We start from the raw sequence: 15,530 nt of genomic DNA, 5'->3' as shown, positions 1-15,530 counted from the left end.
CTAAGCCTTAGTACTCTCCAAACTACTCCTTAATGTGCCTAAAGTGATGATTATTTTAGACATTCATCAAAAACCTGTGATTATAGAAAATCTTTGCTGACATCTAAATGAAGATTTGCCAGGTTGAAAGCTTGGTTACTTGAAAGTCTAAAAGACACAAGTCCTTTGTAGGATATTGAACCACACAGGGAAGACATTTAGCCCTCTTACTAACAATACTTAGTACAATGAAAAACTTAAAATTTTCTGTCAGTTATAATAAAATATTTTAGATATATTTAACAGTAAAAGTGAAAATCTTAAGTCTCATTTATCAATTTCTATTGATGTGACTGGATTTTTCTTTCTAAAAGTATCCATTTTAAAAAAGCAATAGTGAACTCTGTTTTGCATATAATATGTCCCATAAGTTTGTAAGCTTTATATGTACTTTGAGTTAAGAATCAGTTCAGTTCAGTTCAGTCGCTAAGTCGTGTCTGACTCTCCGCGATCCCATGAATCACAGCACCCCAGGCCTCCCTGTCCCTCACCAACTCCCGGAGTACACTCAAACCCACGTCCACAGAGTCGGTGATGCCATCCAGCCATCTCATTCTCTGTCGTCCCCTACTCCTCCCGCCCCCAACCTTTCCCAGCATCAGAGTCTTTTCCAGTGAGTCAACTCATCGCATGAGGTGGCCAAAGTATTGCAGTTTCAGCTTCAGCATCAGTCCCTCCAATGAACATCCAGGATTGATCTCCTTTAGAATGGACTGGTTGGATCTCCTTGCAGTATAAGGGACTCTCAAGAGTCATCTTAATCTTGAAATACCAGGAGGAGGGGGATACTGAAATATAGGTGGGGCAAAGTAAATCTTTTCTTCATATAAGCACTTAATTACTGGAACCTGTTTCCTGAAGAATGGTTTAACACCATTTAAATTGCTTTTAAAAAATGCTATGTCAAAGTTTATATGGCAGCTGAGGAAAGTAGCTCTTTGAGTTTGATGTCAGGAACATTATTCATTTTTGGAGGTTTTTTTTTTTTTTTTTTTTGACCCACCATACTGCATACAGGATCTCAGTTCCCAGACCAGGGAACAAACCCTCAGCCCCTGCAGTGGAAGAGTGGAGTCGTAAACCACTGGCTCATCAGGAAATTTCACCTTGGCATTCTTAACAGCCACCTTTTGTTGAGCAAATACTATAGGTAGGCACTATGTTATGCAACTGTTTAGTATTATATCAATATATACTTTCATCCATGCTACCTTGTCAGTAGTGATGCCAAAATAAAACTTGTTTGATTATTTAGGTTAAGGATCATTTCTTTCGGCCTTTAGTATGAAACAAAGGGGCTTCCCAGGTAGTGCAAGTGGTAAAGAATCCTGCTGCCAATACAGGAGACATAAGAGACGCAGATTCGCTCTCTAGGTTGGAAAGATCTCCTAGAGGAGGGTATGGCAACACACTGCAGTATTCTTGCCTGGAGAATCCCATGGACAGAGAAGCCCAGTGAGCTACAGCACATAGGGTCACAAAGAATCAGAGATGACTGAAACAACTTAGCACAGCTCAGCACATGAAGTGAAAAAAGAAACACAGGTGTAGTTATCGATATAGCTATTAGTACTCTACTAAACACTGCAGTGCTGTTTCAAATGGCTGAAAATTGGAAACCCAAATGCCCATCAATTGGGAATTTGTTAAATAAGTAATTGTATTAGGATTCTCCAGAGAAACAGAACTGATAGGGTATATATGGATATGTAAGAGGCAGTTTATTGTCGGATTTGCCTCACAGGATTATGGAGGCTGAGAAGCCCGATGATATGTTATCACAAGCTGCATAATCAGGAAAGCTGGTGGTATAATTTAGTCTGAAGGAGAACGTTTGGGAGCCAGGGGAGCGGACGGTGTAACTCCCAATCCAAGGCTGAAAGCCCTAGATACAGGAGCTCTGATGTTTGAGGGCAGGGGAAGATGGATGAGTCAGCTTAAGAAGAGAAAAAGAAAATCTGCCCTTCCTGCATCTTTTTGTTCTGTTCGGGCTCTCAACAGATTGTATGGTTGCCCACCCACACTGGAGAACACAGATCCTCTTTACTCAGCCTATTGACTCAAATGCTAATCTCTTCCAGAAGCACTCTCACAGACCGGCCCAGAAATAATGTTTTGCCAGCTCTCTGGGCATCCCCTTAGCCCAGACAGGCTAACACATAAAATTAACCATCACAGTGATATACAGTGTAGTCATTAAAACAGCAATAAAGACGAAGAATGAAGACATCAGGAAATGCTTGCAAGCCCATTCCTAATAGTGTATACAGTGAGATTTCATTTTCTCAAGTTTTATGTGTGTATAGAAAGTTGATTAGAAAGGACATCTTCTAAACATTGGCAATGGAAAAGTTGATGTTAGCCATGGCTGTTTTGGTAGTAAAACCATGGGTGATTTTTTTTCCTTATTTTTCCTTACCTTTACTTAAGAAATATCCTACATTGGTAATTTACAATAATGGCAAAAGTTGTAAAAGTGATAAGGAAAGAAAGAAAGGAGAGAGAGACATAGAAACTTAACACAGCCCAAACAGGCCAATGTTTGAAAGAATGGAGGACAATATTGTACTGTGTAATTTAACTTGTTCTTTCTCTTACATTTCTTAGTTTTTTTTTTTTTCTTTTTCTTTTTTTTTTTTTTTTTTTGGTGGCCCCAATTGTTTTGGACAAGAGATTTAGGTTTGACTACTAGGCAAATAAACCTTGTGATTTGCCCTGTGCTATAAATTTCTTGACTCATACATTGCTCTGCTATAGAAATATCTAAGCACTTTATAAATGTTTTCCTTTTAAGTATCACTGCAGACAGATGCTTCTGTAACAGGCACAATTTTTGAAATCATATTTACAATTTATGAACTTGTAGAAACAGTGAATCCATTTCTTGGGCTATACCACTCTCAGAGTATAAGTGAAACACAAAAATAAATACAAAACAATGATGGTGATGAGAATGACTAAATCACATGAAAAATCAAAGTGTAGCTGCTTCACTTGAATCCTGGAGAAATATAATTTGGTTTACAATGTGTTTCTTCAACTATTTGTAAATTATGTTGGCATTAAAATATGGAGGCGTTACACTGTGACTTCCTCTAATTTGAATGTACTCAGGTGATTGAAAATTATACTGTGGATGTAGAATAGGATTAGGACACAGCAAGGTTTGTAGGATTTGGAAGGCTGTGTGGGTGGCATTATGACATGATCTGCAGGCCCAGTATAAAGTGAAATGCAAGACTTCTCATTTGAAATGTATTAAGAATCTCAAGATTAATACAACAGCACAGGGACCTCTTGCAGTCTAGTGGTTAAGAATCTACCTTCAAGCAGTGCAGGGAACGTGGGTTTGATCCCTAGTGGGGGAAATAAGATCCCACATGCTGCCCAGCAATTAAGCCCTTGTTTTGCAACTAAGACCACACATGCAACAACGAAGACCTGACCCAGCCAAATTAATTAATTAATTAAAAAGATAACAGGACATTAATCCAAGTGCAGAACTGTCTCAGTGAGAGGACTGAGGACTCTGGGCAACTGTACAGGTGTACACCCATGAAGCCAGCCTATACGGCAGTGGGCTAAGAGGACACAGGTTCAGTTCTGTCACCAACTATATGACCAAGCCAGTCATTTGGTCCTTCTAACTTTCATGATTTTCATCCTTCACATCAAGAGGATATTTTGGGGGAAACACTTTGCTGAAAGTAATAGAGATCCAACTCCCATTAGCTTAAATTTGAGGGGCTCACATAACAGTTCAAGCCTGGTGGTGACCTTAATTTACAGCAGGAATCAGTGAACTTTTCTGTAAATACTAGAGAGTAAATATTTTCTGCCTTGCATGTGTGGTGGTCGCTGTCACAACTATTCAGATCTGCAGCTGAAGCATTAAAGAAGCCACAGATGAGATGTAAATGAGTGAGCGTGGCTGCTTCCCAGCAAAATTTTATTTATGGGCACTATATAAAAATTTCATATAGTTTTCATGTGCCATGAAATATTCTTGCCTTGATTTTTCTACAGCCATATAAAAATGGAAAAGTCATACTTAGCTCATAGGCCATACAAAAACAGGTAGAGAGGGCAGGATTTGACCTTCAAATGTTAAGCATGATGATCCATATTCTAGACACATAAGGCATTGGTTATTTATATTTTACCCACACAACAACAACAACAAAAAAAAAGTAAAAGGAATGCAATTGAACCAAATTACGTTCCAGAGGATATCTTTAATGTTCTGTGCAGTCTCTCATCAGTTCAGTTCAGTTCAGTCACTCAGTCGTGTCCGACTCTTTGTGAGCCCATGAATCACAGCACGCCAGGCCTCCCTGTCCATCACCAACTCCCGGAGTTCACTCAAACTCATATCCATTGAGTCAGTGATGTCATCCAGTCATCTCATTCTCTATCATCCCCTTTTCCTCTTGCCCCCAATCCCTCCCAGCATCAGTCTTTTCCAGTGAGTCAACTCATCGCATGAGGTGGCCAAAGTATCGGAGTTTCAGCTTTAGCATCAGTCCTTCCAATGAACAACCAGGATTGATCTCCTTTAGAATGGACTGGTTGGATCTCCTTGCAGTCCAGGGGACTCTCAAGAGTCTTCTCCAGTAGGAGCTGTACAATATGGTGAATAAGTATCCTCATTCTAGAGACAGCCAGCCATAAGACTGAACCTCAACCCCATTATTTAAGGATTGTGTGACCTTGGATAAGTTGCTGGCTTCACTGAGCCTCCCCCTTCCTAGCTCTGGAATCTGTATGATTAACAGCAGCAACAAATCCTGGGACACTCATGATGATGGGATAAGGAATGCAGGATGCTTAGCAAAGTGCTTGACTTGCAGCAAGCTTCAGTGAGTTGAAACTATTAGTATGACTTCATGTATTTTACATATGCTAAATAATAAGGACAATTTATTGAGTTTTTCAATGAGTTCTTTGCTTTCCAGGCTATCACTTGGGATGGAATCTCCATGTAATCATCCATTTTCATGGATGTTTGGAGCCTTAATATCTTCAGTTTGCTTTAGTCTCACTCCCCCATCATCTGCCTAATGGACTCAGACCCGCAAAGGATGAGTGAACCAGACAGGTGAGGCTTGTCAGCCATCCTTGGCAAAGATTCATGACATGGATATAATTTAGCAGCCATTCGCACACTGCACATTCTTCCCTCAAGTCACAGTGCTGGATCTCATATATCTGTCTTTATGTTGGGGCAAGTGATATTTGTGGTGCATTTGGTGATATGATTAAGCCAGAGGCTACATGGGGTATTATTTAATTAGGACAGACCTGTCTACATGTCCATTGTAGAGGTTGTTTCTTATCTTGCTACACAATTCCACAGAGCATATCTGAGGGATGAGTTCCCATTCAACTCTGTGAGAGATCTGCTCTCAGATAAGCATCACAGCCTTTGGAACATGAGCCAAAAGTAGGTTCTTTCAGGATCATTAAATAGTGTGAGTTAAAAAAATAAGCTATGTCATAATATGGTAACAGAGCGGAAAGCTTATCTTAGATATGGAGAAGAATATGTTGATTTTACTTGTTAGGAATTTGGGCAAATTTAACCATTCTGGTTTTTGTACTATCTATGAAGTATGGGGTTATAAAGTATACGAATCAGATAAATAAGCTAGTTTGGGTAAATGTTTAACCCACTTTTGAGAATCAATTGCTTTTTAAGGATTTAACTGGGCCAGTTTCCAGAAATTCTCCAAAACATTTTGCTGTTGTCAAAGCTGTCTTTTTACATTCCCCACTCCTTTAAATCTTCCACTCTCCAATTTACCTTCTTTCATTCTATTTTATTTTATGCCTTTGTCCATTAGGCAGGAAAGTCTGTTCCTCTCTCCTCTAATGCCAACTAGTTCATAAAACATTGACAAAACATTGAGTATATGTCAGAACTTGTGTTAAATGCTAGAGAGACAGGGAAATATTGCTGCAGGGGTTAAGAGCACGGAGTCTGGTGTTAGATAGACATGGATTTGAGTCTATCTAATGACTCATGGATTTGAGTTTGTCTAACGACTATATCTGGAGAAGGCAATGGCAATCGACTCCAGTTCTCTTGCCTAGAAAATCCCATGAACAGAGGAGCCTGGTGGGCTACAGTTCATGGGGTCGCTAAGAGTCGGACACGACTGAATGACTTCACTTTCACTTTTCACTTTCACTCATTGGAGAAGGAAATGGCAACACACTCCAGTGTTCTTACCTGGAGAATCCCAGGGATGGCGGAGCCTGGTGGGCTGCCATCTATGGGGTCTCACAGAGTCGGACATGACTGAAGCGACTTAGCACCAGCAGCAAAGACTATATCACTTAATGGCTGGGTCAGTGGAAAAATTTCTTAATCTCCATGAGGCTCAGATTTCTGATACCTTAAATATAGAGAATTATTGATACAACATCTTCTCCAGACAATGAGAGAACAAATGAAATAGAGAATGTCTGTCTATTAAGCAGGTATTTATAATTGCAAGAGTCAGAAACAGAACCCCAAATGGCATAAGCCCAAAGGAGGTTATAATGGCTCATATAACTGAAAACTCTAGGAGTGGATTTCAGGTATAGCTGAATCCAGGGGACTTAATGATTTAGCTCTTTTTCCATATCTAGCTTTTGCTTTCTTCTGTGTTGGCTTCACTTTCAAGAGAACTTTCCAAGTTTTCATTATTATTCTTATAGCTAGTCATCATAGTAGAAGGAGATCATCTCCCTCCAGAAAGTTCCATCAAAACAGGGAGTAATTCTCTTGGATTAATCTGGCTCAGCCTTTGACTAATGACCATAATCGGGGAAATGGAGTATCTTGAGAACGCCAACCTGTATCACAAGTCCACTCACCTAAATCAAGCAAAGTGAAATCTAGATGCTATTTTCAAAGAAAAGGAAATGGATGCTTGTAGACAAAAGTCAGATGTTCATCAGAGAAGGTTAACACAGAGGCTGGCATCATATAGGAATATCTGTTGTTATCATTTTAATTATTCAGTTCAGTGTCCGACTCTTTGCGACCCCATGAATCACAGCACGCCAGGTCTCCCTGTCCATCACCAACTCCCAGAGTTCACTCAAACTCATGTCCATCGAGTCAGTGATGCCATCCAACCATCTCATTCTCGGTCGTCCCCATCTCCTCCCGCCCCCAATCCCTCCCAGCATCAGAGTCTTTTCCAATGAGTCAACTCATCGCATGAGGTGGCCAAAGTATTGGAGTTTCAGCTTTAGCATCAGTCCTTCCAATGAACACCCAGGATTGATGTCCTTTAGAATGGGCTGGTTGGATCTCCTTGCAGTCCAAGGGACTCTCAAGAGTCTTCTCCAACACCACAGTTCAAAAGCATCAATTCTTCGGCGATCAGCTTTCTTCACAGTCCAACTCTCACATCCAAACAGGACTCCTGGAAAAACCATAGCCTTGACTAGATGGACCTTTGCTGGCAAAGTAATGTCTCTGCTTTTTAATATACTATCTAGGTTGGTCATAACTTTCACTTTGAAAATAAATAAAATAAAAATAAACTTATCAGTAAATAATTAAATCATGATTTGATTAAAGTAATGAAAATGATTAAGATGAAAATAGATTGGGAAACTCTGCAGTTTTCCATTACAATGGAGAGTGTGAGCTGTAAATTAGAATGGAGCAGGGTTGTTCCTAAAGGCATACAACAGTAGTTGAAGAAGACACCAAGACACCAAGTGACTGAAAATATTTCAAGGACTGTTTGCTTCTTAACAGTTCTTGTAAGTCCCACTGAATGGTACTACACGTGCAACAAATGCCATTGATTATCAATGCTTATGAAATAGCTTCTTTTATAATATTGGTAGGGGTCTCTGACTGTTTCAGAAATATTTGACCCTCTGATTGAGTGGGCTACTCAATAAATCATCCCTAAGAAAGCCAGATTTACAAAGTTCTCTTATGTTTCACTGATGTCTTGCCCAGCATTTTGTGGGCATGGAGTAAGGACCTTAGTAAAAACTTGTTGATTAATCCAGGTGAAAAGAAGCAATTAATGCACATTTACAAACATGTCTCATATACCAATTAAACTAGCCCTAATATCAGGCCCAATACTTTGTTAGCCATTTTTTTTTTTTTTTTTTTCATTTCAAGGGCATGTACTAGAAAAGCATTTATTTTCTTCTCAAATATTTTCCTGTTCACATTTTACTAATTTAGACCAACTTTATACTCATTAAGCAAATTAGTGCCATTTTATAGAATACAAACACTCGAATACTTATTCCTCCATTCTCATACTATTTAAAAGCGGTTTCCATTTTCAAAACATGTATATTTCCAACTCTTGCATTTTAAACTCAGGTATCTTTTAAACACAATAAGATAAAGATAAATATCTTGCATACTAACCCTTAAAGATAGACACCTTAATTTCAGACTTATTTCTAATTTCATTATGTCCCTAAGACATTAAGTCATGTAATGTTTTGGCTTGATTGATATATTTTCTTTTTTCATTTTCCATTAATGTAGGAAGATCAGTATCTCAGCTTTTGAAAAATGTGTTTCAAGATCTATTTCATTTGGGAAGATCATATGATAAACAGGAAGTATAATCAGTTTACCATTGAAATACTTTTGTTATTGTAATGAACTTTTTAATAAGTTCATTCCATTGTTTTCCATCCATCATGCCTTAAGGAATATGTTGTGTTTGATTTCTGACATACAAGTTCATTATTTTCCTAAGTTATAATCAGTATATTCAAGGTGCTCTGGTTAACTAAGAAACATTTTATTATTTGCCTTTGCATTTAAGAATTCTCAACTCTTGTTTTTTTCTTTTGTTTTTTGGCGGAATTTTTGTTGTGCATTTCTAGAGACTGAGACCAGTACTTTTGTGTTTTCACTCTCTTTTGATGTTAATTCTTTTCTGTTCTATTTGACTCCAGGCTCTACTCTAAGCCTTAAAAAATCTCCTTAACTAGCAGTTCCCTCCTTAACTATCCTTTCTATCTGTGACTGCACTTTATGGGGCTCACCATAGGAATTAATCAAACATTTACTGGCTCAATTTGATCATCAGAGAAAAAAATCTTATGCTCCATATCATACCATCTGGAGCAGTTGAGTAAAGAACATACAAACATACACATTGAATGCATATTTATATATGCATACTTACATATGCATTAAATTTTAAAAACCCCAACTAATCAACTTGTTTAGGGAATTCACAATATATTCATTTTTAAAGTCAGTTTTAGGGAATTTTCTGATGGTTTAGTGGTTAGGAATTGGTGTTTACACTGCCATGGTCCAAGTCCAATTCCTGATCAGGGGAACTAAGATTCAGCAAGTTGTGTGTTATGACCAAAAAAAAAAAAAAAAAAAGGTCAATATTCTTTATATCATACCTGGCATAATTTATGATTCATCCATGAAATTGGGAAAAACTTTAAAAAAAATTTAGAGCACAACACTCCATGGCAAAGGATAGAAAGAATAGAACAGTTGAGTAATTCCTTACTTTCAAATCATGTATTCAAGCACTGTTTGAGTTGCAAGACTAGAGTTATGGTCAATTGAATATATAAGAGTAATTTTAAAAATTGATTATAAAAATAACTATAAAATATTTAGATGTGATATTGCTATTTTTAAAATCAGTATTTACTCAACATCATCCTCCTTTACTACTCAGGAAATGAATGGTGACTTATTAATATTTTGATTATTTCTACATCTTTATGTCCCTGGTGGCTCAGCCAGTAAAGAATCCACCTGCAATGGGGGAGACCTGGGTTCAGCCCCTGGTTTGGTAAGATCCCCTGGAGAAGGTAATGGCTACCTACTCCAGTATTCTGGCCTGGAGAATTACATGGATTGTATATTTCATGGGGTTTCAAAGAGTTGGACACAACTGAGCAACTTTCACTTTCACATCCTTGTGTCATCTTCAGGCTTAAACCCTTCTACATGGAAAGATTATTTATGTTACAGATATTATAGAAGCATCACGAGAAATATTGGTGAAGAATGTAATGTACATTCTATATACAGTAATGTGGTATTCTGTATCAGGCAATTACATTATAGTTTCTATGGATGCTTGAAATGATCAGCTGGTTCTACTTTCTGGAGCAAGGAAATGGTCCATATAGTAACAGTGTGTGTAAAATACTACCCCACATGAATAAATTATTTATATTGCAGGGAAAGATTTCACTGGTCATCTGGGTTGTGAAGATGAAGACAAAGCTACCACAGTCAATGGAGGTGGGGTGGAAGAAGGTTCAAGAGGGAGTGGATATATGTATACACATAGCTGATTCATTTTGTTGTAACACCAGAAACTAACTCAACATTGTAAAGCAATTATATTCCAATAAAAAATACTATCTTAGCTTTAGTTGGTGATGTTATCTCAACACAATTTCATTATTCTTTATAGCCCCAAATAAATGGTTTGTTCACTCAAACCAGTTTGTCCACTCTGATTCTGCTAGGATCATTTCTGTACAAGCTAGACTGTAACAAGATGTGAAACCAGCAGAGGACTGGGTGCAAGACCATTTAGAAAACAGAAAAAAATAAAATTAAGGATCAGCCAAAGAGCTTTATCTTACAGAACCTATATGGCCAATTTTTGTTCCATGGATTTAAAAAAAAGCTTACTTTTTACAAACCCTAACATTTCCTCATTTTAAATGTATGATTCAGTCATTTTCAGATAATTTACAGCTGTGTGATGATCACAACAATCTAATCGTTGAACAGTTTTATTACTCTCCAAAAAATGCCTATTTGCGGTCACTCCTTATTTCCATCCCTACCTTTCAACAACTGTTAATCTATTTTGTTTCTACAGATTTGCCTTTTCTGAATATTTCACATAAATTGAGTCATATGATATGTGGTTTTCTGTAATTGTCTTTTTTTTTTTTACTCAACATGATATTTTTTTGGTTCCCCTCCATTGTAGCACTTAATAACATGCACTTCATTTTTATAGTATTCCATTGTATGAATATGCCATATTTCATTTATCCACTCACTGGTTGTTTCTATTTCTTGGCTATTATGAATATTTGTGTGCAAGCCATTAGGTGGATGTATTTTTTTAGTTTTCTTTGGTGAAATACCTGGAAATGACTATGCTGTGTCATATGTTAAATTATATGTAATATTTTAAGAAAGTTCTAAACAGTTTTGCAAAGAAGCTGTATCATTGTATCTGCTTAGCAGTAACGTATGAAGGTTTGCTTCTCTAAATCCTTGTCAACCCCTATTATTTTTTTCTTTGTTGTTTTTTGATTATCAGTATTCTTGTGTGTGACATGGTATCTCAAAGAATTCAATGGACAGTGTCTCATACATGCACCATTCAGTCATTCATCGGATAGTTGCTGAATATTTACTCTGTACCAGCCAAGCATACAAACAAGAATAGAACACCACCTCTAAAACCAAGGAATTCATAGACTACTAGAAATATAAACTACTAGACATGTTTCATAATCTACTCATAAAGCTTTCTAGGTAATATATATTCCTCCTTCCTTGCCCTCCTTGCCTGCAGGTTGGACTACAGGTGAACGTCTGACTCAAAGATGGCCACTCCATTGGCTGGCCACATATCTATGACTTCTGAGACATCACTAAAACAGTCAGATGATTTGGGCTGCTCAGATGCCTTCTCAGAGAGGTTGTCACAGAAGATGGGCTCTAGAGTTGCCAAATAATCTGGAATCTGAGGATATTACTGCTGGATATTGCCTAAGATGACTAGACAGAGGAAGCCAAGTGAGAGAAAGGTGAAGGTGCTGACTGTAAGATGAAGAAATGAGAAAACTCCTGTAGAGAAATCTTGATTTTCCTGTTCTCCATGTTCTAATCTGCATACAATTTAACTAAGCTTCGTTTCTTCTTCTTGGATTCTGTGAGATTTCTGCAGCATTACACTGAACCTCCACCTCCCATTTTCACTTGAGCTATTTAGTTAAAATTTTCTGCTGCTTATAAATGAAGAACTAGAAGGCAACAGCTAAATTGCTAAGTCAAGATCCCTCTGTGAACATCTCACTCTTCATTTCAGTCACTCAGTCGTGTCCAATTCTTTGTGACCCCCATGAATCACAGCAAGCCACGCCTCCCTGCCCATCACCAATTCCCGGAGTTTACCCAGACTCATGTCCATCAAGTCGGTGATGCCATCCAGCCACCTCATCCTCTGTTGTCCCCTTCTCCTCCTGCCCCCAATCTCTCCCAGCATCAGGGTCTTTTCCAATGAGTCAACTCTTTGCATGAGGTGGCCAAAGTATTGGAGTTTCAGCTTCAGCATCAGTCCCTCCAATGAACATCCAGGACTGATCTCCTTTAGGATGGACAGGTTGGATCTCCTTGCAGTCCAAGGGACTCTCAAGAGTCTTCTCCAACACCACACTTTCTCACTCTTAGAGACCTGTAATCAGGCCTTTCCAATTGACCATGACTTATCACTTTTTTTCTTTCCATGGACACACAATGTTTAATTATGCATATTAGTAAACATAAACAGTGAAATGTACAAAGCAAATCAGTAGACAACCTCCTCCCCTTCTTCCTCTCAAATTTCATAGTTCACTTTGTGTAGACTAAAAAAATAAATATTCGTATCCTTTGAATACTTCACAATCACTCATTTTTACAAATAGCTGTAGATTGCCTACCTATTTCAGACACTGTCCATGGCATTTGCAAAGATGAAATGAACAGGAGGGTCCTGCCCTTGGTGAACTTTCCCAGGGGGTATAGCCTCAAGTGACACTGTAAAAATAAGCAAAAATAATTCACCTAAGGCAACAGAACAAAGGAGGTTAAATGAAAGTAATAAAATCCACAGAGGTTCTGGAGAAAACTCCCAAAGCAGAAAAAAAACAGCTCCTCCAAGATTTTTGAGTGATTGGAAAGATGGTGGGGGGCGGGGGTGTAGTCCTAGTCCCTTAATCTATCTGACTCCCCAGAAATTGACAGGAGTCCATAAAATCTGAGGCTTCTCACAGACTCCGTAACCTAGACATGCAGGTACACTAGCGCGTTTTCCTGCTTTTGCTGCACTCCTGACCAAAGCACTTTCAAAAGGACGCTGGGAAAGCAGGTAATTAGCTACGTTATCTTCTGCGGAAGTGAAAGTCCCATGATCCGAAATGAGGAAACAGCCGCCTTTTCCCAAGTGGTGCTTCTCCAATGGACACCTTGATGTGAGTTCCGCAATTTAGATCCATTCAAGAGGAACCCAAAACTCAGGGATTCTAGCGTAGCTCTACGCCACCTCCAAGAGCGTCCCGCAGGAGAATGGGGAGCCTTGGACAGTCCCCACCTGGCACTCTCCGGACAGAGCTTTGCAGGAAAGGCTTGAAAGCTACACGGTATGTGTGGGGGAGGATGAGAAAGGGCTAAAACCATTTCTGAGGTTCTGAAATTGGCACGGTTTTCATCAAGAGAAACATTAATACCGAGTGAGAACTGTCAATTTAAGCAGAAGCCTACCTTCTGGGCAGATGGGCAAGTCAGACTATGCCCATCCCTCGGCCCACCACGACATTGTTCCGGGTCTGCCATGCCTCTGTTGGGGAGAAAATAGGAAGAGGAGTAAGTTAACAGCAGAACTAACATCCACTTCCAGCTGGGTGACCTACTTTCTGAAATAGGGTACGTGAACGCAATCATGATCTTGAAGATTTGTTAAGCTCTGAAAAAATTATACAGTGCCCTCATTCTGCCTGAACCCCGTCGAAGTTCCCATGTGCTTGGTAGTAAATTTCTGCTGCTTGAAAGAAGGTTCTGAAGTCACTCTAGCACTAACTTTAGAAACTGTTCCCTCACAACTCAAGGACTGAAACTTTTTCTGAATTTGCTGACCTCTTTGAAATGAGGTGGGGAGGGAAAGTATTTTAGTAAAAGATACTGCTTAATCTTTGGTGTGTTCCTCAACCACAAATGAATGGAATTGCAGTCGTTGGGCAGTTTAGTGAGATTATTTATAGCAAGCTTGGCTCCTACCTGTGGACTATCCCTCTAAAAACACTCTGGGAGCAATTACACACTCAGCAACACCTTATTAAGTAGCAATTTTATCTAACCTTACCCGTTTCTTTCTGAGTGTGAGAATGAAGGGAGAAATGAAATAAAATATATTGCGAGGCTCCATATGCTCTCCCCTTGGACAGTATGGAGAGCGTTGCTGCTACTGTTAGGTCACTTCAGTCGTGTCCGACTCTGTGCGACCCCATAGACGGCAGCCCACCAAACTCCGCCATCCCTGGGATTCTCCAGGCAAGAACATTGGAGTGGGTTGCCATTTCCTTCTCCAATGGAGAGCGTTGCTGCTGCTGCTGCTGCTGCTGCTAAGTCGCTTCAGTCGTGTCCGACTCTGTGCGACCCCATAGACGGCAGCCCAGGAGGCTCCCCCATCCCTGGGATTCTCCAGGCAAGAACACTGGAGTGGGTTGCCATTTCCTTCTTCAATGCAGGAAAGTGAAAACTGAGAGTGAAGTTGCTCGGTCATGTTGACTCTTAGCAACCCCATGGACTACAGCCTAAATCAGGCTCCTCCGTCCTTGGGATTTTCCAGGCAAGAGTATTGGAGTGAGTGGTTAGGGTGGCATAATACATGCGTGAGTGCCATGCAGAAGTTGAGGGAGAGGGTATTTTGGTTAACACTTCCCACTCTCCACCACCCACACTTCAAGTCAGCCCCAATTCCCAACGCTGACAGAGAAATGGGGAGGTGTGAGAGGGAAATAGCGACTTGCTGGCGCCATCCCCATTTCAAGCGGCAAATGTGCTGCTGCTGATGCAAAGTCGCGTCAGTCGTGTCCGACTCTGTGTGACCCCATAGAGGGCAGCCCAACAGGCTCCTCTGTCCCTGGGATTCTCCAGGCAAGAATACTGGAGTGGGTTGCCATTTCCTGCTCCAATGCATGAAAGTGAAAAGTAAAAGTGAAGTCGATCAGTTGTGTCCAACTCTTAGCGACCCCATGGACTATAGCCTCCCAGGCTCCTCTGTCCATGGGATTCTCCAGGCGAAAGGACTGGAGTGGCTTGCCATTGCCTTCTCCCGGCAAATGTGCATGTAGCACTAATCCTGTTTTCGAGTTGGGATTCTTAACCTGAGTCTAGAAACAACTGAGAAACAGCATGAGATAGTCTCTTGAGGGGACGGTGATCAGCTGTTTCTGCATTCTCATTTCATCGTAATTCTTGGTGGTTAGATTTTTTAAATTTCCTGAACAGACCTAAATTAATTTATGACAAACTTCGCCAGTGTAATCGGTGCTGAAACAAATGCATACAGATAATTAGGGAGATGAATGTGCAAGTAGAAGTCCCCAAGATAATGCATTTTAAATGCTTTTACTGACATCTTTCCCGTATAATGATTCCAAATTACCTAGTAACAGATTTGCTTTCCTTTTTATCCTCCCTCCTTCTGCTTTCTCCATTTCCCCAGGGAAGA

The 15,530-nt window shown here is 39.6% G+C and overlaps 1 protein-coding gene across 4 annotated transcripts in view; it reads right to left on the bottom strand.

The window, feature by feature from the left end:
* LOC129557951 (uncharacterized) overlaps positions 1–15,530 on the bottom strand; it is a 51,127-nt gene that overhangs the window by 19,946 nt on the left and 15,651 nt on the right. For 2 of the 4 annotated variants that reach the window (XR_008686362.2, XR_008686361.2), the window contains 3 exons: positions 13,562–13,637; positions 12,742–12,838; positions 3,807–7,460 (listed from right to left, as the gene is read on the bottom strand). Coding sequence is in view for 1 of the 4 variants with exons in the window: in XM_088834367.1 (XP_088690493.1) it covers positions 12,742–12,838; positions 13,562–13,633 (169 nt within the window). In the remaining 3 variants the exon portion in view is untranslated. Of the gene's footprint in view, positions 1–3,806; positions 7,461–12,741; positions 12,839–13,561; positions 13,638–15,530 lie in introns of those variants that run through there. The other 2 variants (XR_016036987.1, XM_088834367.1) reach the window with 1 other exon arrangement.

The sequence above is a fragment of the Moschus berezovskii genome, chromosome Y (assembly GCF_049115385.1).
Source record: "Moschus berezovskii isolate FMDL1 chromosome Y, NW_MosBer_1.0, whole genome shotgun sequence".
Taxonomy (NCBI): domain Eukaryota; kingdom Metazoa; phylum Chordata; class Mammalia; order Artiodactyla; family Moschidae; genus Moschus; species Moschus berezovskii.
The sequence above is the reverse complement of the archived record's forward strand: the minus strand, read 5'-3'. Positions and strand labels throughout refer to the sequence as shown.